Source organism: Gossypium hirsutum, chromosome A12 (assembly GCF_007990345.1).
Source record: "Gossypium hirsutum isolate 1008001.06 chromosome A12, Gossypium_hirsutum_v2.1, whole genome shotgun sequence".
In the NCBI taxonomy this organism is placed as follows: Eukaryota; Viridiplantae; Streptophyta; class Magnoliopsida; order Malvales; family Malvaceae; genus Gossypium; species Gossypium hirsutum.
Window position 1 is genome coordinate 103,032,475 of NC_053435.1, and position 27,987 is coordinate 103,060,461.

Sequence of the window (27,987 nt, forward strand, 5' to 3'; positions counted from 1 at the left end):
TACCTAATTAGTACCTAAATTTATCTAAAAATTATATTTTTTAAAAGACTTAAATTTTTAAATTTATATCCGTTATGTGCCATACTAAGAGATACACATATCATTATAGGATTGGTAACCAATGCCACATTAGCACAAACTAGTAATGTTAGTGTGACTAACCTGAGTGACTGAAAAAAATTCAGGTACCAACTTTTGGATAAATTCAAAGGGCTAAACTACTTATTAACTCAAACTTATATAATACATAATACTTCGCACACGATTATGACAAAAAAAAAAAAAAAAACAAGACATCCTTTTGTCCAAAATATGCTTCAGAAGTCGAATCACTTGTAAGCAGAGGGTTGAGTTAAAAAAAAAGAGTTGAGGGGTTTAAAACTTCGAAATACAGCTGTTTGAATTAAGAGCCCATGAGCCACATTGATCTCTTCCTATCGCGTGTACGTGAAAAGAAATGTATGAACTAAAAAGCCTAGCAAATTGTTCCACTATGTCAATGCTGATACCATATAACAGACATTTTAAGTATAAGGAAATACACAGAGAAAACACTGATAAATCAATCGATAAAGTACAACGGATGCCGGACGGTATTAATGGTTACTCTACCTAGAATCAATTCAAATGAATATAATCACATGAAAGGCTCTTCTGAATTAAGAATTAAACACTTGCTATTTGTAAACAAGCCTTGTGGTAATCCATTTAGATCTTAGAACATACAAAAAAGGACAGTAAACTTGATTATGAAAGACTACTCAACTATCCCTCATCTTTCAAAACCATTACTTCCAGATTAGAAGGCAAAATGTCATGAAGGATGTTTTAGTTCCAGCATTATGGCTTGTGGATCTTGTACCCAAATACTCTTGGAACATAGCTTTGAGTTGCCTTTTGTGGCTTCAAGTGCCCATGTGTCATCAGGAACAGGTTTGGGAATGTGGTCCCAAAATAGGCTCCATCAATGTCTAGATAGAATAAAGGTAACTTCATTACATACTCCAACCACAACATTCCTAGCACAAATTTTGGAAATAGAAACACTGATCCCATGATGATGTATCAGGCCCTTTATGTGACACATACTACGATGTAAGAGTGATATCCACTTCATATTTATTAAAGATTGTATTTATTCCAATAGATCATATATCCTAATGAACTCATTATCATCATATGGGGTCCTTCCAATAATATTTAATAATATCATTACTTCATGGAAGTTTAAAAGATTCCTAGAAAAGGAACTTAAGACCCAATGCAGGAACAATAAGGAAATGTCCAAAATGATAGAGGGATATCATAAATGCATGGGAGTGGTAGAAATGAAAGCCTATTCATGATATGCATGTTATCTCCGTACCAAATGCATGCAACAAAAAGTAGCAAACAAATTCAATGGCGAAAAGGATACTGCCTTGATACTTGGACCGAGGGTAGTATATATCTTCACACCTAGGGCAGTATATTTTTACGGTGCTTGCACGAGGAATATCTGATTGACCAACAGGAAGACAAGGTTGTCCGCAGCAGTAAACTCTAGGGCATCTTCCAAAATCATAGTTCTTGTACTTGTCTAGCTGTAAAAGTTTAAAAAATTCCATTGTAATAAACTGCCCAATTTACATGTATAAGAAAATAAGGAACTATCACAATGAATATCTTGGGAAACATCTTACCATAGCTGCCATTCCTTTGCTTGTCAATATGTATCGAGCATGAATCAAACCATAAAGCATCTCTGCCGCAGATTCAACTAATTCATTTTGCTCTTCTGTAAACATATCCCCTATCAATTTCAACCCAAGACAAATTTACCCATTGCAAGAAAAATAAAATAGACACTTGCCACGTTGCTAAATGACATAAATAACATGCTCCCCTTAAATTTAAGTGTTATATCAAGAATATCAAATACGAAAAGGAAAACTGTATTTGATTTAACACAGTTAGAATAAAACTGTATCACAAAACTAGCTGCTTCAAAGAACATAAATAGACAAATGTTAACACTTTCAATTCTCAAACGAATAACAGAACAATGGCACAGAAAGACTTCACCAAGAACAAGAAGGAATGATTTGACATGTGAAGAAACGAACTGCAAGCTTACCATGGGATTCAACGTCCAAAATCAAATCAAGTGCATAATCATAATAAGGAACTTGACTGCTTAGCCCACAAAGGTTAAAGTCATCTTGAATGTAGTCATCATCGACTTCACAAAAGAATTCATTTCCACGTAGGTTGCAAAACCACGAAATCCAAGATGTGTCATCCCCATCAGAACCACTGACATCTGATTCTTCACTGTCTGTTTCAGATTCATCTGCAGTCAATCCAATGAAAATTTACATCAGCATATGTCCATAACAAGAGAAATAGGAAACCAATGTTACCAAACACCAAAAATGTAACAACCCTTACTTAGAAAACATGATTCAGAAAAAGAAACTAGATAATGCAGTCAAAAATGTAAAGGGAATCACAGAAACACCACAAGTCTTGCAATACTTTTGCAATAAAAAGAAATCCACTTGATGCATAGTCATGAATAAATAGAAATATAATTTTACAAAACAGTATATGAAGAGGTTATAAAACATAAATTACTTGATTTTGGAAATTGAACACTTCCAAAAAAAATGGCAAAATAGGAAAAGCTAAAACCAACTTGCTTTCAGTACTGACACTTCATTTGAGTGTATAAACACAAATATTGAGCAACAATTGTCCATTCAAATACAGGGTCTGGCCAATATAACATATAATCTTATGGCACCAAGCACCGGAAGAATCGAAAGAGAACATTGGTGTAAGAAAGTATGCTTCTTTTCTTAATTTAAAGATAGAAAAGCACACACTGTTGAAAGTTAGGTGTCATTGTGGGAATGTCAACAGAAATCTTTGAGCTTTCTTATCATTTATTACTCTCTTTAAAATGATGGCACCAAATCACTAATTTGTCTTCCAACCACATCGATATTAATATCAATAAGAACTCTCAATTTCATTTATATCCAACCTCAATTACATAAATTTCAAAATCTTTTAGCGTGATTAATTTCAGTAGATATCAAATACAATGAAACTTTGGAGGAAAAACATAAAATGTCCAAATTGTATGGTGCAAACCTAGAAACAAATTTAAATAAAGAAAAAATACTCCATTTCTTGTAATTTCTCATACGAAACAAGGAAAAAAATCCATCTTTAAAAAATAAATGGCATCTAATTTAACTATTGAAAGAGGGAGATGTGATTATGCATATACCTTCGGAGGCCTTTGCTTTAGGTAGAGAAGCGGAGCGAGAGTCGCGATGATGATCAGGTGGATGCTTCCCCATGAGATGGGCGTTTGCAGACTTATCTTTGCCGTTGATCGCTCTCAAAGTGGACGGCGATGATCGCACCAGTTGCTTATCAAGCGTCTCGTTGATACGCTTCCGATCCACCGACCCCACCTCTCCCTTAGAGCCACCGGCCGCTCTCTCTCCTCTGTACATCTTCCCTTTTTATCTATCCCTCCTTTATTTGTCGATGATAATAATCGCTTCCGTTCTCGCGAAATGACGCAAATGGCCCTAGGCCCAAAAATCTAGGATTCTCTCTATTTTCTTCTTTATTATTTCAGAGAGATGGAGCTGAAGTGCTAAAATGTTTAAGCTAAACCCAATTTTATTAATTTTTTAAAAAAAATCGCCAAAGAGAGAAAGAGAAATGGTGCAGAGGGGTTTTTAGAGAGAGAAAGGCTAAAATCGGGATAAACTTTATAGGTCCGGCGACATGGCCGATAAATCGGCGGTGTAGCTTAGCTTAGGCTTAGCTTTGAGTTTAAAGGGCTTTTCTAATATTCTTTCAAGTATCTGGCCTACACGTGGCATGTGATCAACTACTTTCATGATAAAGATTTTTTTATGTTAACTAGAGTTATTGCAATAAAAGTCCCCGAACTATAATCTAAATTCCAAATTAATCCTTAAACTTCGAAGTATCAGTATTGTGTTAATCTAGTGTTTCCTTAAACCTAACATCACTTTGGTGTTAAAATGCCAACTTGAATATAATGTTAAACATACTTAAAATATGTGAATCCAAATTTTAAGTACAAGTACACGACCACATAAACAATTTGGATATAACGTATTAAAAAAGGCAAACTCATTAAAATTTAGGAGAATTATTTTAGTACGTCAAATTTAAGTTGTCCACATAGTAAGTATGAACTTGTTTAAATATGACCTATGTGTTCTAAATATGCTCAATGTCAAATCGGATTTAACATTTAATGAGTAAGTTAATGGCTAAATTGATAGAAGGTTTATTGATATGATGTTAATACTTTAAAGATTCTATTAGGACTTTTTTTTAAGTTTGTGATTAATTTAAAGTTTAAGCCATATTTTAAGGATGTTGAATTGAGTTGACATTGATAATTATTTTCCCCTTTAATGTAGCCTTTATTTGCCAATGTAAAGTATTTATGAATGATGTTTGTTTGAACTGAACTAGACTAGATCAAGAATCGGTTGGGGTATCGATTTAAAATGTAATAGTAAACTAGTTTAACCATGAAATATTTAAGAAATAGGTTGGGTCAGGTTTTTTTTTATTATAAATTTTTAATGATTTTTTAATTGAACCATTCAGACCAACAAAATCAGTGGCCTGATCAGTTTCACTGTCGATCCAATTCTAAACATACATATTTAAAAAAAAATCTAAATATTTAAACTTTTTGTTATTGAGAACTACCCATTAAATAAAATAAAATTTCCATTTTTTAATTTATTCAAATTCCTAAAAGAAATAACATTTGGTATAGAAAAGTATTTCTCATCTTATCATCTTATAAAAAGAATTAATTAAGCAAATGAATAATAAAAAGAAAATAAGTTAATTATGTAATATTAGTCATAATTTTATCTTTTACTATTTTTTATTTATAAAAGTTATTATCGAATAATAATATACAATTTATTAATTTCGGATCGTTAATAATTTTAAAATATAAATAGGTAAAATTATTTAGCACCCACGTACTATAAAAACTAGTATGCACAAAAATAAAGTAATTAGTTAATTTTGGATCGTTAATTACATGCATCATAAAATAACATGCAATGAAAATAGAAAGTCTATTTTTTCAATAAAAAAAACAAGTAGAATCTGAAGAACATAATGCTAATTGGCAATGGCTTTGGGGCTATTATAGAAGGAATGGATCGTGCTTTGTCCTTGATACTGAATTATGGGCTATCTTTTATGGTTTACGTATGCTCTTGTATCTTAGTTTTCGAAAAGTTATTAATGAAAGCGATCAGGTGTATCTACTTTATTTTCTTTCTTGTAAGTTGTAATAAAAAAAGAAGCTAAAACTCAAATTATTGAAACTGTATAAATCAACTGGATGACACTTGCATTTTGTTTTGATCCATTGACTCGCATTTTTATATGGTGAGGGGAAATTGATTCTCTTTTAAGATCTCATTTTTTGAGCAGTGAATTTGGTATTTTAATTGTTTGAGTATTGTTTATGTTTGATTTTAACTTTGGGATTTTGTTTACTCAAAATCATGAAAATATTTTTATCATTTGTTACTTTTCTTTTAGGGCTCTTTAAAGACTTGGGTTTAAACGTTCCTCAAAGTTAGGAAACACCTTAAAAACAATACTTCAAGATCTAAATCTATTGCTAAAAGATAACACTTAAAAAACTTTTTCCAATAAGAAAGTTGAATCCCCTCAACATTATATAATATGTTTTACTAGTAAAAATCACTTTAGTTCAAATAATTATTTGCTATGGATTCAACTTCAACTTAAACCCATAAAAGTTTGGTTCATTATAATGTTGCGACATTATAAGTTTTTATTTTTTGGATTTTGACGTAAGTATCAGATATAAATATTTTTAAATTTAATTTTTTTTAGGTTTTTGAAAATTTATATTTACTATTCACATAAAAAGGTCGAAACTTAGATATTTGAAGAAGACGGTAGAGGAGCAACATAAATCGAATCTCTTTTTTAAATCCGAGATGATCAATGGCAAGTCTGTTTGGAGATTCGTGAAGCCACAATAACAAGCTGCTGACTATACTTATTTACTGAACACAGAAAGTTAGGCATAGCAGTGATGCATTGTCATGAAAAGTTTGATTTCAATACAGAAAGTGTTGGGCAATGGTTAAAGATTTTGTTAGGTAATTAGATAATGTACAAGTTTTGTAACATCCCGAAATAGGGCCTAAACGGAACAGTGGTTGTGAAACCACAAATTTGAAGTAAAAAAATTTATTTTATTATTATTTTGAGGTTCATGATATGATTGCATTATTGTGTGAAAATTTCGTGATGAAATTCTATGCATAAAGTGCTTAAGTTGATATTAGGGACTAAATCGAATAATTTTCAAAACTTGCATTCTAGAAGTTTTTTGTAACACCCCCACCCCCGAAACCATCACCGGAGTCAAGCTTGAGGTGTTACTAAACTTATCTTACCTTTTAAACAACTCTAAACCACTTATTTTAATTTTTAGAATAAACTGTTTTTCTGCGTCATGGTTACTTAAAAATTCATTTCTCTAGTTTCAAAACTCAAAATTAAGATCCGTAAATTTTTCTTGAATCTAGACTCATATATATATCTACTAATTTTTTTCTAGAATTTTTGACTTATCCAATTAGTACAGTTTATTAGTTAAAGTTTTCCTTGTTTCAAAACTCGACTGCACTGACCTCTTCTTACTACAAACCATTTTTCTTCCTGTAAAAAATTCATATGACTAAGCCGTTTGTTTCTCCCAAAACTAGATTCAACAAGGATTCTGACCATATAAATTACACCTTCTAATTAGTTTTTTACTATTTATGGTGAATTTCCAAAGTTGAAACAGGGGAGTCAGAAATCGCTCTGATCCTGTTTCACTAAAACTCAGATATCTCTTAAAATATAATACCTTTACCTGTTTTTCTTATTCCATGAGAAAATATACATAATAAGACTTAATTTCATATATTATTCATCTTCAAACTATGTTTCTACAATTTTTAGTGATTTTTCAAAGTTACGTCATTTCTGTTACTTGAATCTATTTTTAGGTTACTTTCACATTTTTCATAATTTTCATGTGATAATCATCATTCAATCATACATATTAATAAACATGTATATCATCGGCTATTTTATTAGCTAATCACTAGCAAGTATTTACACATCATTCATTGTTCATATTATACCAAAAGTAGCTAAGTTTCTATACATGCCATACCCAAAACAAAACGTCTAGTTATACCGAGTTATTTCTTTGATAGTGTGATCGGCCTCCGACGTTTCCTTTGATCCCCGAGTGACTAGATAAGTACTATAAGAAGAAGAAAATAAAGAGATTAAGCACTAGGCTTAGTAAGCTTAGAAGCAAATAAATCACAACATTCAACATAATGGATAATTATGCATAATATCATCTAACATCATAAATTTCTTTACTTCTCAATTTCTATCTTCTTCTTTATTCCCTTACCTTCTTTCTTACCTGACTTTTCCTTTTTCATAAGTATAATCTACTTTTCCTTTGCTGTTAATTCACTGTAATTTAACTCGTATCCTGACCCGTTGAACCACTCGAAATACTAAGGACACTAGGGTCGTTCCTGTCTATCAATATCCTGCCAATGCCATGTCTTTGACATGGACTTACATGAATTATTCTTGTCTCCAATGCCATATATAATATGAACTTACATGGCTCAATCCTGTCTCCAAAGCCATATTTCTAATATGGACTTACATGGCTCATTTCTGTTCTGTCCTGTCAACCCTAATATCCTAACATTCCTAGGGTTCAACCGGGGCTTTCTAACACTTTTCCTCTGTCACTTCACCTTAAATTCGACTTTAAATATTTTCATAACATAAATATATAAATGCTGGAAATTGACAATACTAATGTAAAATAAAAGAATATTGCATTTATTTACTGTAACTTACCTTGATACAAAATGTGACTAAACTTTACAATTTAATCCTTTACTTTTTCTTTTCCCCGATCTACTCCCGAATTTCGTTCTTCTTGATCTATAATAGCAAATTTAACTTATTTAATATTCACATTTATTAAAACAGTCATTGACCCAAACTTTTGCAAAATTATATTTTTACCCCTAAACTTTCACATATTTGCACTTTTGCACCAAGGCTCGTAAATTAAACTTCATCCTATTTTATTATGTTTTATGACATGCTGATCATTTTTCCCTTCTATGGCAATATCAAAATCACACTCTAACATATACTTATGACTATTGGTATTTTTTTCCAATTTAAGCCCTTTTACTCGTTTTCACTTAAAACCGAGTAGCATAAGTTGTTTAACATAATTTAAAACCTCATATTCTATCATAAAACACCAAAATACACAAATTTCAGCCATGGGTATTTTTTCAAATATGAACCCTAGGTTGAATTATTGCTAGAATAAGCTTAATCAAGTTACCGGGACTCCAAAAACGTAAAGATCATTAAAAACGGGGCTTGGAATCACTTACTATGAAACTTGAAAGTTGAAGAAACCCCAGCTATGGAGGAGAGCAAAAATCTGCAGAAACTAATTGAGAAGATGACCATTTTTGTGTTATTTTTCCCCTTTTTAATTCATTTAATATCCAAATGACCAAATTACCCCTCCTTACTAAACTTTTAAAAATTCCTTCCATGTCCTAATTTTTGTCCATGAACTTAAAATTGGTCAAATTGTTATTTAAACCCTCCTAATTAATATTCCAAAGTAATTTCATACCAAAAACTTCTAGAATGCAAGTTTTGCAAATTATTCGATTTAGTCCCTAACATCAACTTAAGCACTTTATGCATAGAATTTCATCACGAAGTTTTCACACAATCATGCAATCATACCATGAACCTCAAAATAATAATAAAATAAATTTTTCTACCTCAGATTTGTGGTTTCGCAACCACTATTCTGTTTAGGCCCTATTTCGGGATGTTACATTTCTCCCCTACTTTTAGGGATTTTCGTCCCGAAAATCTTACCTGTGAAGAGATTTGGATATTGTTTTCGCATAGCCTCTTCGGGTTCCCATGTAGCCTCATCTACCCCGTGTCTATTCCATAGTACTTTCACAAGTGCAATACTTTTGTTCCTTAATTGCTTTACCTCTCGAGCTAGAATCTTTACCGGTTCTTCACCGTAAGTCATGTCTGGCTGAATCTCAACCTCTGTCTGAGAAATCACATGTGACGGATCTGAACGATAACGGCGTAGCATAGACACATGAAATACATTATGAATCTTCTCTAACTCAATCGGCAAAGCTAACCGATATGCTAATGGTCCGACTCTCTCAATTACTTCAAACGGTCCAATAAAACGTGGACTTAGTTTGCCTTTCTTGCCAAATCTGAGAACTTTCTTCCACGGGGATACTTTTAAAAAAACTTTGTCACCAACTTGATATTCGATCTCTTTTCTTTTTAAATCTGCATATGACTTCTGCCTGTCTGAAGCTGCTTTTAAACAATTTCTGATAACTTTCACTTTTTCTTCTGTTGCTTTAACTAGATCAACCCCGTAAATGTGGCTTTCTTTAAGCTCTATCCAATATAAAGGTGTACGGAATTTACGTCCATACAAAGCTTCATAAGGTGTCATCTTCAAACTTGACTGGTAACTATTATTATAGGCAAACTCTACCAATGGTAAGTATTTTTCCCAACTACCTTGAAATTCTAATACACAACATCTAAGCATATCTTCAAGTACCTGAATAACTCTCTCTGACTGACCGTCGGTTTGAGGATGGAAAGCTGTACTAAAACTCAACTTTGTGCCCAAAGCCTCTTGTAATTTCTTCCAAAATCGTGAAGTAAATCTTGGATCTTTGTCTGAAATGATCGATAATGGTACCCCATGTAGCCTGACTATCTCTGAAATATACAACTCGACCAACTTGTCAAGTGAATAATCCATACGAACTGGGATAAAATGAGCCGACTTCGTTAACTTATCAATCACAACCCATACTGCATCTTTCTTTCTCGGTGTAAACGGTAATCCTGTCACAAAATCCATAGTAACTCAATCCCATTTCCATTCCGGAACTAGCACAGGCTGCAATAATCCTGAGGGTACCTGATGTTCGGCCTTTACCTGTTGACAAATCAAGCATCTAGAAACAAACTCTGAAATATCTCTTTTCATTCCTACCCACCAATACAATTTCTTCAAATCATTATACATTTTTGTACTGCCTGGATGAATAGATAAAGGACTGCTATGTTCTTCCTGTAAAATCTTCCGAGTAAGCTCATCATTCTTTGGTACACATATTCTGTCTCTAAACATCAAACAACCATCAGAACCAATCCAGAAATCTGATTCTATGCCTGACTCACATTGAACTATTTTAGCTTGTAACTCATTATCATCTTTCTGAGCTTCACAAATCTCTTCAAGAAATACCGGTTTAGCTCTCAATTCAGCTAAAATAGAACCATCATCTGACATGGCTAAATTGGTATTCAAAGCTCGCAATGTAAATAAAAGTTTCCTACTTAAAGCATCAGCAACTACATTTGCCTTACCTGGGTGATAATCAATCACTAACTCATAATCTTTAAGCAATTCCAACCATCTTCTTTGCCTCAAATTCAAATCTTTTTGAGTCATCAAGTATTTCAAGCTTTTATGATCGGTAAATATCCGGCACCTTTCACCATACAAATAATGTCTCCAAATCTTCAATGCAAATACAATAGCAGCTAGCTCTAATTCATGTGTCGGATAATTTTTCTCATGTGGCTTCAATTGTCTAGAGGCATAAGCAATTACCTTTCCTTCTTGCATGAGTACACAACCGAGCCCATTCAAGGATGCATCACTGTAAATCACAAATTCTTTACCCGGTTCCGGCTGTACTAAGATAGGAGCTTCCGTCAACAATGCCTTTAACTTGTCAAAACTTTGTTGGCACTTCTCAGTCCATTCAAACTTAACATCCTTCCGTAGCAGTCTCGTCAACGGGGTAGCTATCATGGAAAATCCCTCCACAAATCGTCTATAATATCCGGCAAGACCAAGAAAACTTCTAACTTCTGATACATTTCTAGGAGGCTTCCAATCAACAATGGCTGAAATCTTGCTCGTATCAACCTTAATACCTTCACCTGAGACAATATGTCCAAGAAAACCAACTTCTCGTAACCAGAACTCACTTTTGCTGAACTTGGCATACAACTGATTATCTCTCAGAATTTGTAAAACTGTTCTCAAATGCTCTGCATGCTCAGAGTCATCATGAGAATAAATCAAAATATCATCAATGAACACAACTACAAACTTATCTAAGTACGATATGAAAATTCGGTTCATTAAGTCCATGAAAATGGCAGGAGCATTAGTCAAGCCAAATGGCATCACAAGGAACTCATAATGACCATACCTAGTCCGGAAAGCAGTCTTCAGGACATCTGACACTTTAACTCGCAACTGATAGTATCCGGATCTCAAATCTATCTTGGAAAACACAGTAGCTCCCTTCAATTGATCAAACAAATCATCAATTCTAGGCAATGGATACTTGTTCTTTACTGTTACCTTGTTAATTTGCCGATAATCTATGCACAATCTCATCGATCCGTCTTTCTTTTTCACAAATAGCACTGGTGCACCCCATGGTGAACTACTGGGTCTTACCAAGCCTTTATCTGTTAATTCTTGCAACTGAGCTTTCAATTCTTTCAATTCCAACGGAGCCATTCTATAAGGAGCAATAGAAATGGGCGTGGTACCTGGAATCAACTCAATACCAAACTCAACTTCTCTAACAGGAGGCAAACCTAGTAGTTCTTCCGGAAACACATCGGGAAACTCACATACCACAGGCACTGATTCAATTTTCAATTCTGGATCTTTAGTGTTCAACACAAAAGCAAGATAAGCTTCATACCCTTTTCTCAAACATTTCTGAGCAAACATAACAGAAATTATGGGAAATAAACTATCTGACTCTTCTGAATTAACCCGAAGAATTTCACCATTTTCACACTTCAACTCAATGAATTTCTTTCCACAATTCACTATCACATCATGTGTAGTCAACCAATCCATACCAAGAATCACATCATACTCATCAAATGGCAATAGCATAAGATCAGCCGGAAAACAGTAGCCTCTAATCATTAAAGGACAATTTCTACATACTTTATCTACTAATACATGCTTGCCTAATGGATTTGATACTTTAATCACAAATTCTATAGATTCTATAGGCATACTTATACTACGCATCAATTTCATACAAACATAAGAATGAGTCGAACCCGGATCAATCAGAGTAATGACATTAATATCATGTAGAGAAAATGTACCCGTAATCACATTGGGGGAGGATGCCTCTTCGCGTGCACAAATAGCATAAGTCCTTGCAGGGGCTCTAACATTTGGTCTCACAGCCGAATCTCTAGAGGTACCTCTGTTACTTGCTCCTACTCCCGGTTGTCTCGTGATCTGCCTCTAGTAGGAGCATTTTCGGATCTAGCACTCTGTGTTACTTCTCGGCTAGCCACTTCTGAATATTCTCGTACAAAATGATCTAGAGCGCCACATTTATAGGAAACATTTTCGCCTGCCCGACAAGGACCATAATGAAGTCTACCACACCGTGGACACCCTGATCTACCCTGTTTGACATTACCTACACTCGTAGTCGAGGTGGTCTGAGCCTTCGGATCCTTAAATCTGCTACCTCTATTCTGACTAGATTGCCCTGCCGAAAAGCTAGATCTGGTAGAAAACTCTTTGGGACTCTTGGATGTAGCCTGAAATGATCTGCTCATCTGTCTCTTCTTTGTATCTTGTGTCTCTATCTCAACTTTGCCTTTTCTTTTTAACAGCTCCTCTGCCTTACAGGCTCTCTCAACTAAAATAACGAACTCTTTTATTTCTGGGACACCCACTGACAGTCGGATATCATCATTTAACCCATCCTCAAACCTTTTACACATGATAGCCTCTGTGGACACACATTCTCGAGCATATTTACTAAGCCTGACAAATTCGCGCTCATAATCGGTCACTGTCATAGTACCTTGTTTCAATTCCAGGAATTCCTTTCTCTTCTGGTCAATAAACCTCTGACTGATGTACTTTTTACGAAATTCCTCCTGAAAGAAATCCCAAGTGACCCTCTCCTTTGGTACAACTGATACAAGTGTCTTCCACCAGTAGTAGGCTGAGTCTCTAAGAAGTGATACTACACATTTCGTACATTCCTCGGGTGTACAAGATAATTCGTCAAAGACTCTGATAGTATTTTCTAACCAAAATTCTGCTCTTTCTGCATCATCATCTTTTGTTGCTCGGAACTCTTCTGCCCCTTGTTTCCTGATTCTATCAACTGGTGGCTTTTCTCTTACCATTGTACCTGTGACTGAGGAAGCTTGAGCTACATGGGTAGCCTGAGAATCATAAGGGGGTGGAGGTCTAACTGCCGGATTCGTACGAACGAACTCGGCAAACAAATCATTCAAAGCTCGGAAGAGAGCTTCTCGAGTCACTCCTGTAATATCCCGAATTAGGGCCTAATCAGAATAGTGGTTTCGTGACCACAAATCTGAGATAGAAATAATTATTTTATAATTATTTTGATTATTATGATATGATTGCATGATTGTGTGAAAATTTCGTGATGAAATTCTATGCCTAAAGTGCTTAAATTGAAAGTAGGGACTAAATCGAATAAGTTGCAAAACTTGCATTCTAGAAGTTTTTAGTATGAAATTGTTTTGGAATATTAATGAGGAGGTCTTAAATAGCAATTTGACCAATTTTAAGTTCATGGACAAAATTAGGACATGGAAGGAATTTTTGGAAAGTTTAGTAGTAAGGGTATTTTGGTCATTTAGTTATTAAAATGAATTAAAAACAAAATTAAAAGCCAATTTTTGTCCATCTTCTTCATTAGGCCGAAATTTCAAGGGTTCTCCATAGCTAGGGTTTGTTTCAAGCTTCCAAGCTCCATAGTAAGTGATTCCAAGCCCCGTTTTTAATGTTCTTTACGTTTTTGGAATCCCGGTAGCTCGATTAAGCTTATGTTAGCAATAATTCAACCTAGGGTTTATATTTGGAAAAATACCCATAGGTGAAATTTGTGTATTTTGATGTTTTATGATAGAATATGGGGTTTTAAATTATGTTAGACAACTTGTACTACTCGATTTTAAGCAAAAACGAGTAAAAGGGCTTAATCGGTAAAAATACCTAATAGTCACAAGTACATGTTAGAGTGAGAATTTGATGTTGCCATAGAAGAGAAAAGTGATCAGCATGATGTAAAACATAAGAATAAGGAATAAAGTTTAATCCCGAGCCTAGGGGCAAAAATGTAAATATGAAAAAGTTTAGGGGCAAAATTGTAATTTTGCCAAAATTTGAGTTAGGATTAATTTGATAATGTGAGTATTAAATGAGCTAAATGTGTTATTTTAGATCAAGAAAGACGTGGAATCGACCTCAATCGAGGAAAAGAAAAGATTGTGGACTAAATTGCAAAATCTTTGTATTTTGGTACCAAGGTAAGTTCATGTGTAAATAATGTAGCATAATTGTTATTTTTAAGTTATTGATATTAATTATGTGTTATGCTGAATTTCATTATGAAATGTATGCTTTGTGGTTAATTTCAAATAATATGTAAATTATGTGAGCTACTTGTTAAATATAATTGTTACCGAATATTGATTTCGGCATTCTACGGAAGACGGCAAGGATAAGTGTTCGAGAAAAATCCCGTTTGAACCTTAGGAATAGATTAGGATACAAGTGACATGTCACTAGGATGGTTGAGCATCCGAACTCGTTGAGTTGAGTCCGAGTTCGTGAGATGTAACTAGGCATCCGAACTCGTTGAGTTGAGTCCGAGTTCGTGAGATGTAACTAGGCATCCGAACTCGTTGAGTTGAGTCCGAGTTCACTTATGGATGCGAACGCCAGAGCTCGTTGAGTTGAGTCCGAGTTCGCTTATGGGCGGGTTACATGATTGCTTGATTGAATATGTGGCACTTATATGCAAATTATCCATGTATTCGAATTATATTCCGATGTGTTCAATGGGTAAATTTTTACTCACATGGAGGAATACTCGAGATGAAAAGAGACGTATTGGTAAGTGATGAGAAATGGATATTTTGGACAGGTATGTATTTAACCCTCGGGTTGAGTGTTGATTACAACCACGATAAGGTAATAAGATGATGAAAAATGATTAAAAAATGTGATAAGTGTGTTGATGATATATGCTAATGTTGATTAGTTTGATTGTTTGTTATGTTATTTATTATTTACATATGAACTTACTAAGCATTTATGCTTTCTCCCTCCTTCTTACTCATTGTAGTTTTGGACAAGCCAGTTCAGGAGTCGGGATAGGTCGAAGGCTCAGTCACACTATTAGGAAGATTTTTGGTAAATGGCTTGTAAATTTAAGTATGGCATGTATAGCAATATACTTATTTTGTGTAAATGATTTTATGATATGGTGACAGAATGGTTGAGAAAATATTTGATAATGATAAATTATGAAAATGGTAAGTTTAGATTATGTTTGATGTTAAGGAAAATTATTAAGATACTTAGTGCATAAAAACTCATAAGAGGGATGAAATTTGTCATAAATAGAATACTGCAGCAACACTGACGCGAGTTTGAAAATTTACTAAAAATCATAGAAATTGAATTTGGTGATGTAATACATATCAAATTGAAGCTTATTATGTCTAGTTTCACATGAAACAAATGAAACAGGTAAAGGAATTATATGTTAGAAGATATTTGAATTTTAGTGAAACAGGGTCATAGCAGTTTCTGAATCCCCTGTTCCTACTTTAGAAATTCACCATAAATTGTAAAGATATAATTAGGTGGTGTATTTTATATCCTCAGAATCCTTATTGAGTCTAGTTTTAGGAGAAACAAACCTAATAGTCATATGAAGTTTTCATAGAGAGAAAAGTGGTTCGTAGTAAACAGAGGTCAGACCAGTCAAGTCCTAAAATAGGGGTAACTTTAACTAATAAACTGTACTAATTGGCCCAACCAAAAATTTTATAAAAAAATTATTAGATAGGTATATGAGTCTAGATTCAGGTAAAATTTACGGATCTTGATTTCGAGTTTCTTAACTTGAGATATGATTTTTCTTGTGACTGTGACGCAAGTAGCTTAAAAGCTGTGAATGTAGAAACAAATAATCCAAAGTTCTAAAAATGTTAAATTAAGCTTAGTAACACCTCATACTCGACTCCGGCGACGGTCTCGGGCATGGGGGCGTTACAACTCCTCCCTGATCAACTATTACTGGCCTATTCTCAGATGACGCTGCCCCTTCTGTGGGAGCAGGCGCATTACTTTCTACATCATCATCACCAGCTCGTCCGGGATCCATTACTATAAAATAAATATTTAAAAATCGTCAGGAGTCGTCACACTATCAAAATACAAGTATGGCATGTATAGCTAGACTTTTTCTCACACTAACTGTTCCGAGAACCGACTAAACCTGCTCTGATACCAATAAATGTAACACCCCCACACCCGAAACCGTCACCGGAGTCAAACTTGAGGTGTTACTAAACTTATCTTACCTTTTAAACAACTCTAAACCACTTATTTTAATTTTTGGAATAAACTATTTTTCTGCATCATGGTTGTTTAAAAATTCATTTCTCGAGTTTCAAAACTCAAAATTAAGATCCGTAAATTTTTCCTGAAACTAGACTCATATATCTATCTACTAATTTTTTTCTAGAATTTTTAACCTGGCCAATTAGTACAGTTTATTAGTTAAAGTTTCCTTGTTTCAAAACTCGACTGCACTGACCTCTTCTTACTACGAACTATTGTTCTTCCTGTAAAAAATTCATATGACTAAGCCGTTTGTTTCTACAAAAACTAGATTCAACAAGGATTCTGACCATATAAATTACACCTTCTAATTAGTTTTGTACTATTTATGGTGAATTTCCAAAGTTGAAACAGGGGATCCAAAAATTACTCTGACCCTGTTTCACTAAAACTCAGATATCTCATAAAATATAATATCTTTACATGTTTTTCTTATTCCATGAGAAAATATACATAATAAGCTTTACTTTCATATATTATTCATCTTCAAACTATGTTTCTACAATTTTTAGTGATTTTTTAAAATTACGTCATTTCTGTTACTTGAATATGTTTTTAGGTTACTTTCACATTTTTCATAATTTTCATGAGATAATCATCATTCAATCATACATATTAATAAACGTGTATATCATCGGCTATTTTATTAGCTAATCACTAGCAAGTATTTACACATCATTCATTGTTCATATTATACCAAAAGTAGCTAAGTTTCTATACATGCCATACCCAAAACAAAACGTCTAGTTATACTGAGTTATTTCTTTGATAGTGTGATCGGCCTCCGACGTTTCCTTTGATCCCTGAGTGACTAGGTAAGTACTATAAGAAGAAGAAAATAAAGAGATTAAGCACTAGGCTTAGTAAGCTTACAAGCAAATAAATCACAACATTCAACATAATGGATAATTATGCATAATATCATCTAACATCATAAATTTCTTTACTTCTCAATTTCTATCTTCTTCTTTATTACCTTACCTGACTTTTCCTTTTTCATAAGTATAATCTACTTTTCCTTTGCTGTTAATTCACTGTAATTTAACTCGTATCCTGACCCGTTGAACCACTCGAAATACTAAGGACACTAGGGTCGTTCCTGTCTATCAATATCCTGCCAATGCCATTTCTTTGACATGGACTTACATGAATTATTCTTGTCTCCAATGCCATATATAATATGGACTTACATGGCTCAATCCTGTCTCCAAAGCCATATTTCTAATATGGACTTACATGGCTCATTTCTGTTCTGTCCTGTCAACCCTAATATCCTAACATTCCTAGGGTTCAACTGGGGCTTTCTAACACTTTTCCTCTGTCACTTCACCTTAAATTCGACTTTAAATATTTTCATAACATAAATAGATAAATGCTGGAAATTGACAATAATAATGTAAAATAAAAGAATATTGCATTTATTTACTGTAACTTACCTTGATACAAAATGTGACTAAACTTTACAATTTAGTCCTTTACTTTTTCTTTTCCCCGATCTACTCCCGAATTTCGTTCTTCTTGATCTATAATAGCAAATTTAACTTACTTAATATTCACATTTATTAAAACAGTCCTTGACCCAAACTTTTGCAAAATTATATTTTTACCCCTAAACTTTCACATATTCGCACTTTTGCCCCAAGGCTTGTAAATTAAACTTCATCATATTTTCTTATGTTTTATGACATGCTGATCATTTTTCCCTTCTATGGCAATATCAAAATCACACTCTAACATATACTTATGACTATTGGTATTTTTTTCCAATTTAAGCCCTTTTACTCGTTTTCACTTAAAACCGAGTAGCATAAGTTGTTTAACATAATTTAAAACCTCATATTCTATCATAAAACACCAAAATACACAAATTTCAGCCATGGGTATTTTTCCAAATATGAACCCTAGGTTGAATTATTGCTAGAATAAGCTTAATCAAGTTACCAGGACTCCAAAAACGTAAAGATCATTAAAAACGGGGCTTGGAATCACTTACTATGAAGCTTGAAAGTTGAAGAAACCCCAGCTATGGAGGAGAGCAAAAATCGGCAGAAACTAATTGAGAAGATGACCATTTTTGTGTTATTTTTCCCCTTTTTAATTCATTTAATATCCAAATGACCAAATTACCCCTCCTTACTAAACTTTCAAAAATTCCTTCCATGTCCTAATTTTTTTCTATGAACTTAGAAATTGGTCAAATTGTTATTTAAACCCTCCTAATTAATATTCCAAAGTAATTTCATACCAAAAACTTCTAGAATGCAAGTTTTGCAAATTATTCGATTTAGTCCCTAACCTCAACAAGCACTTTATGCATAGAATTTCATCACGAAATTTTCACACAATCATGCAATCATACCATGAACCTCAAAATAATAATAAAATAAATTTTTATACCTCGGATTTGTGGTTTCGCAACCACTATTCCGTTTAGGCCCTATTTCGGGATGTTACATTTTTAGTATGAAATTGCTTTGGAATATTAATTAGGAGGGTTTAAATAACAATTTGACCAATTTCTAAGTTCATGGACAAAATAGGACATGGATGGAATTTTTGAAAGTTTAATAAGGAAGGGCATTTTGGTCATTTGGATATTAAATGAAATAAAAAGGGAAAAATAACACAAAATTCATCATCTTCTTCATTAGCATGAAATTTCAAGGGTTCTCCATAGCTAGGGTTTGTTTCAAGCTTTCAAGCTCCATAGTAAGTGATTCCAAGCCCCGTTTTTAATGGTCTTTACGTTTTCGGAGTCCCGATAGCTCGATAAAGCTTATGCTAGCAATAATTTAAGTTAGGGTTCATATTTGGAAAAATACCCATAGGTGAAAAGTGTTTATTTTGATGTTTTATGATAGAATATGAGGTTTTAAATTATGTTAGACAACTTGTGCTACTCGGTTTTAAGTGAAAATGAGTAAAAGGGCTTAATCGGTAAAAATACCTAATAGTCATAAGTACATGTTAGAGTGTGAATTTGATGTTGTCATAGAAGGGAAAATGATCAGCATATCATAAAACATAAGAAAATAGGATGAAGTTTAAATTACGAGCCTTGGGGCAAAAGTGCAAATATGTAAAAGTTTAGGGGCAAAAATATAATTTTTCCAAAGTTTGGGTCAAGGACTGTTTTGATAAATGTGAATATTAAATAAGTTAAATTTGCTATTATAGATCAAGAAGAGCGAAATTCGGGAGTAGATCAGGGAAAAGAAAAAGTAAAGGACTAAATTGTAAAGTTTAGTCACATTTTGTATCGAGGTAGTCACATTTTGTATCGAGGTAAGTTTACAGTAAATAAATGCAATATTCTTTTATTTTACATTATTATTGTCAATTTTCAGCATTTATATACTTATTTTCTTTGAATATTTAAAGTCGAATTAAAGGCGAAGTGACAGAGAAAAAGCATTAGGAAGCCCCGTTTGAACCTTAGGAATGTTAGGATATTGGGGTTGACAGGACAGAACATGACAGAAATGAGCCATGTAAGTTCATATCAGATATATGGCTTTGGAGACAGGAATGAGCCATGTAAGCCCATATTATATATATATGGTATTGGAGACAGGAATAATTCATGTAAGTCCATGTCGAAGACATGGCATTGGCAGGATATTGATAGACAGGAACGACCCTAGTATCCTTAGTATTCCGAGTGGTTCAACGGGTCATTGTACACGTTAAATTACAGTGAATTATCAGCAAAAGGGAAGGTAGATTATATTTATGAATAGTGAAAGGTCAGGTAAGAAAGAAAGTAAGTGAGTAAAGAAGAAGGTAGAAAATGAGAAGTAAAGAAAGTTTATGAGGCTAGGTGACATTATGTATAATTATTCATTATGTTGAATGTTGTAATTTATTTGCTTGTAAGCTTACTAAGCCTAGTGCTTACTCTCTTTATTTTCTTTTTCTTATAGTTTTTATCAAGCCACTCGGGGATCGAAGGAAACGTCGGAGACCCGATCACACTATCGAAGAAATCACATTGGTATAGTTAGACGTTTCGTTTTGTGTATGACATGTATAGGAACTTGGTTTCTTTTGATATGATATGATCAATGAATGATGTGTAAATACTTGCTAGTGATTAGCTAATAGAGTGGCTGATGATATACATGTTTAATAGTATGTATGATTAAGTAGTAACTATCACATGAAAATTAAGAAAAATGTGAAAGTAACTTAAAAACAGATTCAAGTATAAAAAATAACAGGATTTTTTGAAAAATCACAAGAAATTTTAGAGACATGGGTTGATGGTGAATAATATATGAAATTAAAGCTAGTTGTGTCTGTTTTCATATGGAATAAGCAAAACAGGTAAAGGTTTTGTATTTTATAGGGTATCTGAGTTTTGGTGAAATAGAGCCAGAGCGATTTCTAGATCCCCTGTTCCAACTTTAGAAATTCACCATAAATTTTAAAAAAATAATTAGGTGGTTTACTTTATATGGTTAGAATCCTTATTGAATCTAGTTTTAATTGAAACAAACGGTATAGTCATATGATTTTTGTACAGAGAGAAAAGTGGTTCGTAGTAAGTAGAGGCCAGTGCAGTCGAATTCTGAAACAGGGGTAACTTTAACTAATAAACTGTACTAATTGGCTAAGTCAAAAATTCTAGAAAAAAATTAGTAGATAGATATATGAGTCTAGTTTCAGGAAAAATTTACGGATCTTAATTTCGAGTTTTGAAACTCGAGAAATGAATTTTTAAGCAACCCTGACGCAGAAAAACAGTTTATTCCGAAAATTAAAATAAGTGGTTTAGAGTTGTTTAAAAGGTAAGATAAGTTTAGTAACACCTCAAGCTTGACTCCGATGACGGTTTCGGGCGTGGGGGTGTTACAAGTTTAAATTTTTTCATCTTATTTAGTATTGTTTCTGAAGTCATAAATAATACTAAATAAATTGGTTTTTGAAGTCAAAAAATTATTCTACCACTGTCAATGTGAGTATTTGAACAAACAAGTCCGTTAGGCCAAGGAATGATCAGTGTCCGATTGGGCATACCAATGAAATTAGGTGGATAACCCCTTTTAAACTGTTTAATTTAACATAAAATTTTTATCATTTGCCAAATTGATTTGTTGTCTCTTATAGTTAGGTTACAACTTACAACTATCTAATTTAATTATCTTTTCAATAGGACTACAAATGACCATCAACAAATATTGCTTGTACTATGCCTCAAAAGACTTGATAAGCAAATCCACATAATTACATTCAAAGAATATGGTTGGGTAGTATTAAACATGGACAGCCATGGTTAAACAATTAGATATTGTCCAAGCATAATTCAAGGATCTTCCAACAAAATTTTTGTGTAGTCTTCCATCGAATATAACATAATCATATAATAATTATTATCGACATCTATTAATCGCATACTCTACTTTGATTTCTATAAAACGTGAATTTTGTTAAATTCAATTTTCCTCTAATAATTTGATAATTATAGTTCTAATCATACTCTAATCCTTTAGAAAATAAAATCTAATTGAAAAATTACAAGTAGATATTTAATCCACCAGTTATGTAATAACATCCCATTTTAACCACTTAAAATCATCATCCTTCATGTTCCCTTCAGTAGGAGTATTTCCTTTCAAATTAATGAGAAAAATGTACTTAAGCAAAGCCCTATCTTCTTGTAGTGAATCAAGAGCCATTCCCTTTTCATTGGGAGGATTATCTTCACATAATCAAACCTTTTGTCATGGTTCAAAATCTTCATGTAAGGATGAAAGGTTGATTAATATTACTTTTGCCACTAGAACCAAAATTCATGATCTTTAGTCCTTAAGTTAGTGGTGCAATTCAGTATTTTCGTATTTAAGCTTCATTTGGATGAGTGACGAGGTTGGTTATTGTAACAAGCCAGTAATTGGATATGTGTTTGAGTTCAAATGAAACAATGTCAATGAGATAAAAATGAAAATAATCATTAAGTATATTAATCAAAAGATGTATTATTACATTATTTTTATGTATCTTTAATAATTTTAAATTATAAAATATTTTATGTTTTAAGTTTATTTAAATATTTTAATTAATTAAATAGACCTATTTATTATTTTAACTAATAAATTAAAATTAATTAGGTACATGAAGAAGTTAAACACAATTAAGGGCACTCTAGATGTTAAAATTTATTACATATATTAAAAGAGAATACATTGAGGGCACTCTAGACGTTTGGCCTCAATGTTTGACGGCTGACTTTTCTTTTTCACTATTTGGGGCATGGTGGATCAATAGGAGAAAAGAAAGGCTATAGGAAAAGGGCAAGAAAGAAAAGGAAAGAGAGAGAAGAGGAGAGGAAAGAGAAAATAAACGTTTTTTATTTACACATTTTTATATATTAATTATGTATTATATATTTAAGATATTAATATTAGTTTTTATTTTATGTCATTATGTATCTCAATTTATATTATATTATACTAATTTTTATCATTAAATTACAAAAAATATTTAAATAATATATCTAAAGAAAAATTATTTTATCATTTTATTTTTAATTATATATTTAAATTGTTGTTCCACGTATTTGACTTGCAAATTAATTTAGAATTAACAAAAGATCAATTAAAAAATGTTCAAAAAAGAAAATCGTAAAAACCTCATGTGATGACATGATGGTTAAGGGTGTTTATTGTCTCAGGCGTGGTATGGATTTGAGTCATGCTAGTCATGTTTGTTTGTTTGAGTTTTTACTTTATTATTATAATTCACCAAAAAAATTTATAAACAATTTATTTTATGTTAAAATTATATATTTAAAAGGTTAAATTTGTAAACTTATTAATATAGGGTTTATACTTTGTACTTGATTTACTTACAATTTTTTTTGTTTATTTTTATGTAATATATTTAAAGTGTTGATTAGAATGTTAAGTATTTACCTCCAGCAAAGAAAAATAATTTTTTATAATATACTTATAATGATTGGTTTAGGTAATTTAAAATCTTTATTTAGCACTAAATAAATAATAAATTTATTTTCATAATTCACAAAATTTTAAGTAAATGTAATTTATTTTAATTATTAATTAAATAAATTTATTAAAAAATGGGAAAATCTCCGGCGTAGTGAGGAGATGATGCTAGTATATTTAAAAATATATAAACAGAAGTAAAATGATTAAAACGTAAAACAAACAAACAAACGAAAAGAAAAGTTAATAGAAGAAATTCAAGCCTCACTCCTTAGGCGAAAATCAAGGGATGAATGGGTTGTGCATCCAAAGGGAAATTTTAATGCTTTTGAAATCAAATAAAATTTATTTGTTCTAGCGCACCGATGGTGCAGCAAAATCCGAAGATACTAGTCAAACCAACCAGCCGACCTGTAATTTGCAATTCCATAAAAAAGAAGAAACAATGGAAAAAAAACCCCCTACACACACCTAACCCAATATGCAAAAATGTGAAGAATTGGAACTCAATGTAACGTAATCATCAGATGTTTGAATGTGTTACCATAGACTTCCACGAAGCATCCTAACTTATTCCACACCTTCAATTCTTAGCAAATTTAAGTCTCAAGCACCAATACCAAGTTTGATTGGCGATTCTTCAATCAAATTTGACACAAGTTCATTTGTAAATGATGAAAACTCTGGTGGATAAAATCATCCGCTCGGTGGAGGTTTTTGCCCAAAGTGAAGCTGATTTCTATTTAATAATTACAGTGAAAGCTAATTAAAATTGTGGTTATGATAAATTAGTATTATAACACTGGGATTGGGAATTACAATTTGAATCTCAACAAAAACTATTTTTTAAATAATCATATTATGGAAGAAAGCTAAATTAAAATTTAAAAAAAATTCTAAAATGAGTATTTATTAGTTGAAAAATTATTTGGTATACTTTGCAGAGTTTATTACATTCCACGAGTAAATTGAGGATTTGACATTTATATTATAGACTTTAAAATAAATTTTAAAAAATTAAATATATAAATAATTGTGACATTTATTATGAAAATTTCATAGACAATATATATTAAATAATTACTCTTATTAATTTAAATAAAAGTAATAGAATAGTTTATGGATAGTTTTTTCTTAAAGCTAATAACATACTTATCTTAGATTGCATTATATATGTAATTTATTATATATATATTAATTGCTGTGACATTAATTTAGTTAAGAAATTAAATATAGTTTGGATAATAATGAAACCAATTGTAGATATAAAATTTTTTAACAATTACAATATTTGATATTTGGCTTTATACATGTTTAAGTGGGTTAGGTGATAACGACTAGTCATTAATCAACATTGAGATGAGAATAAGATGGGAGTACAAATACAAGAACAATGGATGGTTTTGATTCACAGACTGCGGTGTACCAAGCAATGTAGTTGCAGATGTTGAAGCATCAAGCTATACACCTGTAAGACATATTTGGTTTATTTCAATAGCAAAACAACATTAAATTATTCAAGCAAGAAAAGACTTTATGAGTTACAGAAGAGAACTCCAACAAAGTTTGTCAATTCCCATTTGATAGATTATGATCGGCATAAAAAAATCATCACCAATATTAGTTGAGGTCGCTTTGTTGATAATTGAAGATAATCAAAGCTTATCTTGTTGATAACTAAAACAGTTAAAATCAATAAGAAAACATGATAATTATTTCATTCATCTCTTGTTTATTATCAAAATTATGAGGCCTATAAATGATTAATACGCTGATAGGATAGAGTAAAAAAAAGTGCACAATTCAATTCGTAATTAAAGGAACTTGTTGAATGATTTGTTTATTCCACCTTTGAGTGGCTATAGTAAACGTAAAAGGGTTAGAGTTTAGATATTGTAATTGAAGAGTATAACGAACTTATTTTTGAGCAAATTTTGCTGTTGTAAATATAAGTTAAATCCGGATTATATTAACAACTTTTAGTACTTTATGTTTATTAGGCGATTTCCAATAAATGTGTCCACATCACTGTACCATAACTCACTATTATCATTTTTGAATTTTCAAGTAATCTTATTAAGAATTGCCAATAATATTTAAGCAAAAAAATTAAGAATATTAAAAGATAAATGCTGGATTCTTTGAAGTACTATACTCTTAGACATTATCAAATGCAATTGATAATATGGTGATATTAAGAAACATTATAATAAAAAATAAAGGTTTGAAAGCAATTGAAACGCTCATGAAAATTTGAAAATAAAAAGGAAAATTCCTCAATTTGCAATGTGAATTTGCCGAAGAAGTCAAAGAACAGCCAAAAAGCATTAGACATAAAAGGAAAAAATCCAAAATTATTGTACGAGCCTAGCGGCTACCACCGATTTAGGGAATGGCTTGGTTGGTGGATGGGCTGGGGCTCGGGTTTCACGGACGCACTGTCCCACCCGAGCCCCCGTCGGCTATAAATATGTCAAAATTGGGTTAGGTGATAACCATAAGGTACATTTTCTTTTGTAGTGGAAGAAAAAAAAGAGAAAAAATTATGGAGACAAAGTCATTGGCAATGGTGGTGGTGATAACTGTTTCAGTCATGTGGGGCGTTGAAATGGCCACTGCAGAACTCAGTGCCGCTCAGTGCAAGCAAGAAAGGAACCTCGCCATTACCGCTTGCAAGCCGGTGGTTTACGGTAAGCTTCCGTCCCCGGAATGCTGCCAGCGAGTAAGGGTTACCCATCTGGAATGCGTTTGCCCCATCATCACGCCCAAGATCGCCGCCCTTATTGACGTCAACCGTGCCATCCGCCTCATTCAAGGCTGCGGTCGAAGTGTTCCTCGCCACTACAAATGTGGAAGTAAGCTACCTCTTTCAATATATCAAATTTAATTACATAAAATCCTTTTTTTTTTAACGCTTCGTCGACTAAATTTCTTGTTTTATTTTTGTTTGGTAGGTATCACAACTCCATGAAATTGGCATACCTTCTGCTATACTACTGTTTACTTATGCTTGGAGGTGGAATCAGCTTCTGAAATTAAAATAATTAAACAAATAATATTGTGTTTTGAGCTATGTATAATCACTTGCTTGCATATTGGAGAGAAATATGTAAGCAATATGATATAATATGCATTACTCTGAATATTATATATATATGAATGAGTTCATATAATTTCTGTTTCCGCCATCACATAAATCACATTTAGATATTGAACAACCCCCCCCCCCCCCCAACCCCTACAAAGCGTAGATGTGATTGATTTTCTTGCACTAAAACAATGGAAAATAATTAATATAATGTGATTATTATAATTTTTGACAGAAATGTGGGAAAAGATTTGTATTTTGACGTAATTTTAAGTTAGCTCATTGAACCAAGTCGAAAGGAATTTAAGATTATTGCTTATAAAAAATGATAAATTAATTATAAATCTTAACGATTAAATTAATATTTTTTTACTAATAATTTTTTATCATTCCTTCCAAAATTGTCTTCGGACGTGATCATTACTTTTTAAAATGAAATCCTTTCCAAAGGGAACATATGAAAACCAAAGTCAAAAGAAAATCCTGTTTCTTCTTCTGGTTCACTAATTAAAGCCACTTTAACTGGAAATCGACTTGCATTTGTCCCAAACTGGGAAACTCGTTCACCAACATCTTTCATTATAATCATTCAAGTTTAAAGTGGTAAACCTTTGATTTAAAATTAATTTGGTACTGGTTGAAAAAGTCTTTTAACATTAAAAAAAAAAGCAATTAGAAGCATAAACTGCAAGACCCAATCCCTCAAAGGTGACATAGCGAAGACCCAAGTCAAGGCCAAGAAAGAAACAAGTTTTCGTTAGTGGTTTAATAAAGCCACTTTAATTGGAAGTCGACTTGATTTTGATTCATTGGTGATTTGTTATCTTTCCACTGTTTTATGCTTTCAGAGATGTCAGGTCAGCTACTTCTATAAAGTAAAAGTAATTTGAGCAATTAATGTATGAACAGCTAACTGCAAATTGAACCAACAAATCCATGATATGAATAATAGGATACGGTCTTGTGGTTTGAAGAACAGATTTCTTGAAACTGAAAACTCCCGTTGTGTTCAGTGTTTATACAATTCACCTAGAATTTTAGAGAATGCTATCAACTTAGAGTTGTGTATGAGTTGTGTTGGGTCTTAATAAAATTTTAGGTCTAATTGTTAGGTTCGGTTTGAAAAATAGACTTAAATTTTTGTTCAAACTTGTATTAATTTTTTTAATTTTTTTATATAAAAATTTAAAATATATAATAAACTAAATACACTAAAAATATTAAAATAAATGTATTCCGATAAA

At 32.3% G+C, this 27,987-nt stretch overlaps 2 protein-coding genes across 3 annotated transcripts; one reads left to right on the forward strand and one right to left on the reverse strand.

The window, feature by feature from the left end:
* Positions 1-531: 531 nt before the first annotated feature.
* Positions 532-3,893, reverse strand: LOC107944141 (casein kinase II subunit beta-1). 2 transcript variants are annotated; one of them, XM_016877975.2, is made up of 5 exons: positions 3,278-3,893; positions 2,117-2,332; positions 1,683-1,777; positions 1,418-1,583; positions 532-971 (listed from the first exon to the last, which is right to left on the reverse strand). In XM_016877975.2, exons 1-5 carry the CDS (start codon positions 3,507-3,509, stop codon positions 841-843), a joined length of 840 nt encoding a protein of 279 aa, XP_016733464.1. In that variant the 5' UTR covers positions 3,510-3,893; the 3' UTR covers positions 532-840. The 2 variants fall into 2 exon arrangements, with proteins under 2 accessions (XP_016733464.1, XP_016733463.1); XM_016877974.2 differs by having other exon boundaries at positions 1,683-1,792; positions 3,278-3,878.
* Positions 3,894-26,154: 22,261 nt separating this feature from the next.
* Positions 26,155-26,809, forward strand: LOC121211121 (uncharacterized). The gene is made up of 2 exons (XM_041083421.1): positions 26,155-26,510; positions 26,610-26,809. Exons 1-2 carry the CDS (start codon positions 26,201-26,203, stop codon positions 26,624-26,626), a joined length of 327 nt encoding a protein of 108 aa, XP_040939355.1. The 5' UTR covers positions 26,155-26,200; the 3' UTR covers positions 26,627-26,809.
* The last annotated feature ends 1,178 nt before the right edge of the window (positions 26,810-27,987 follow it).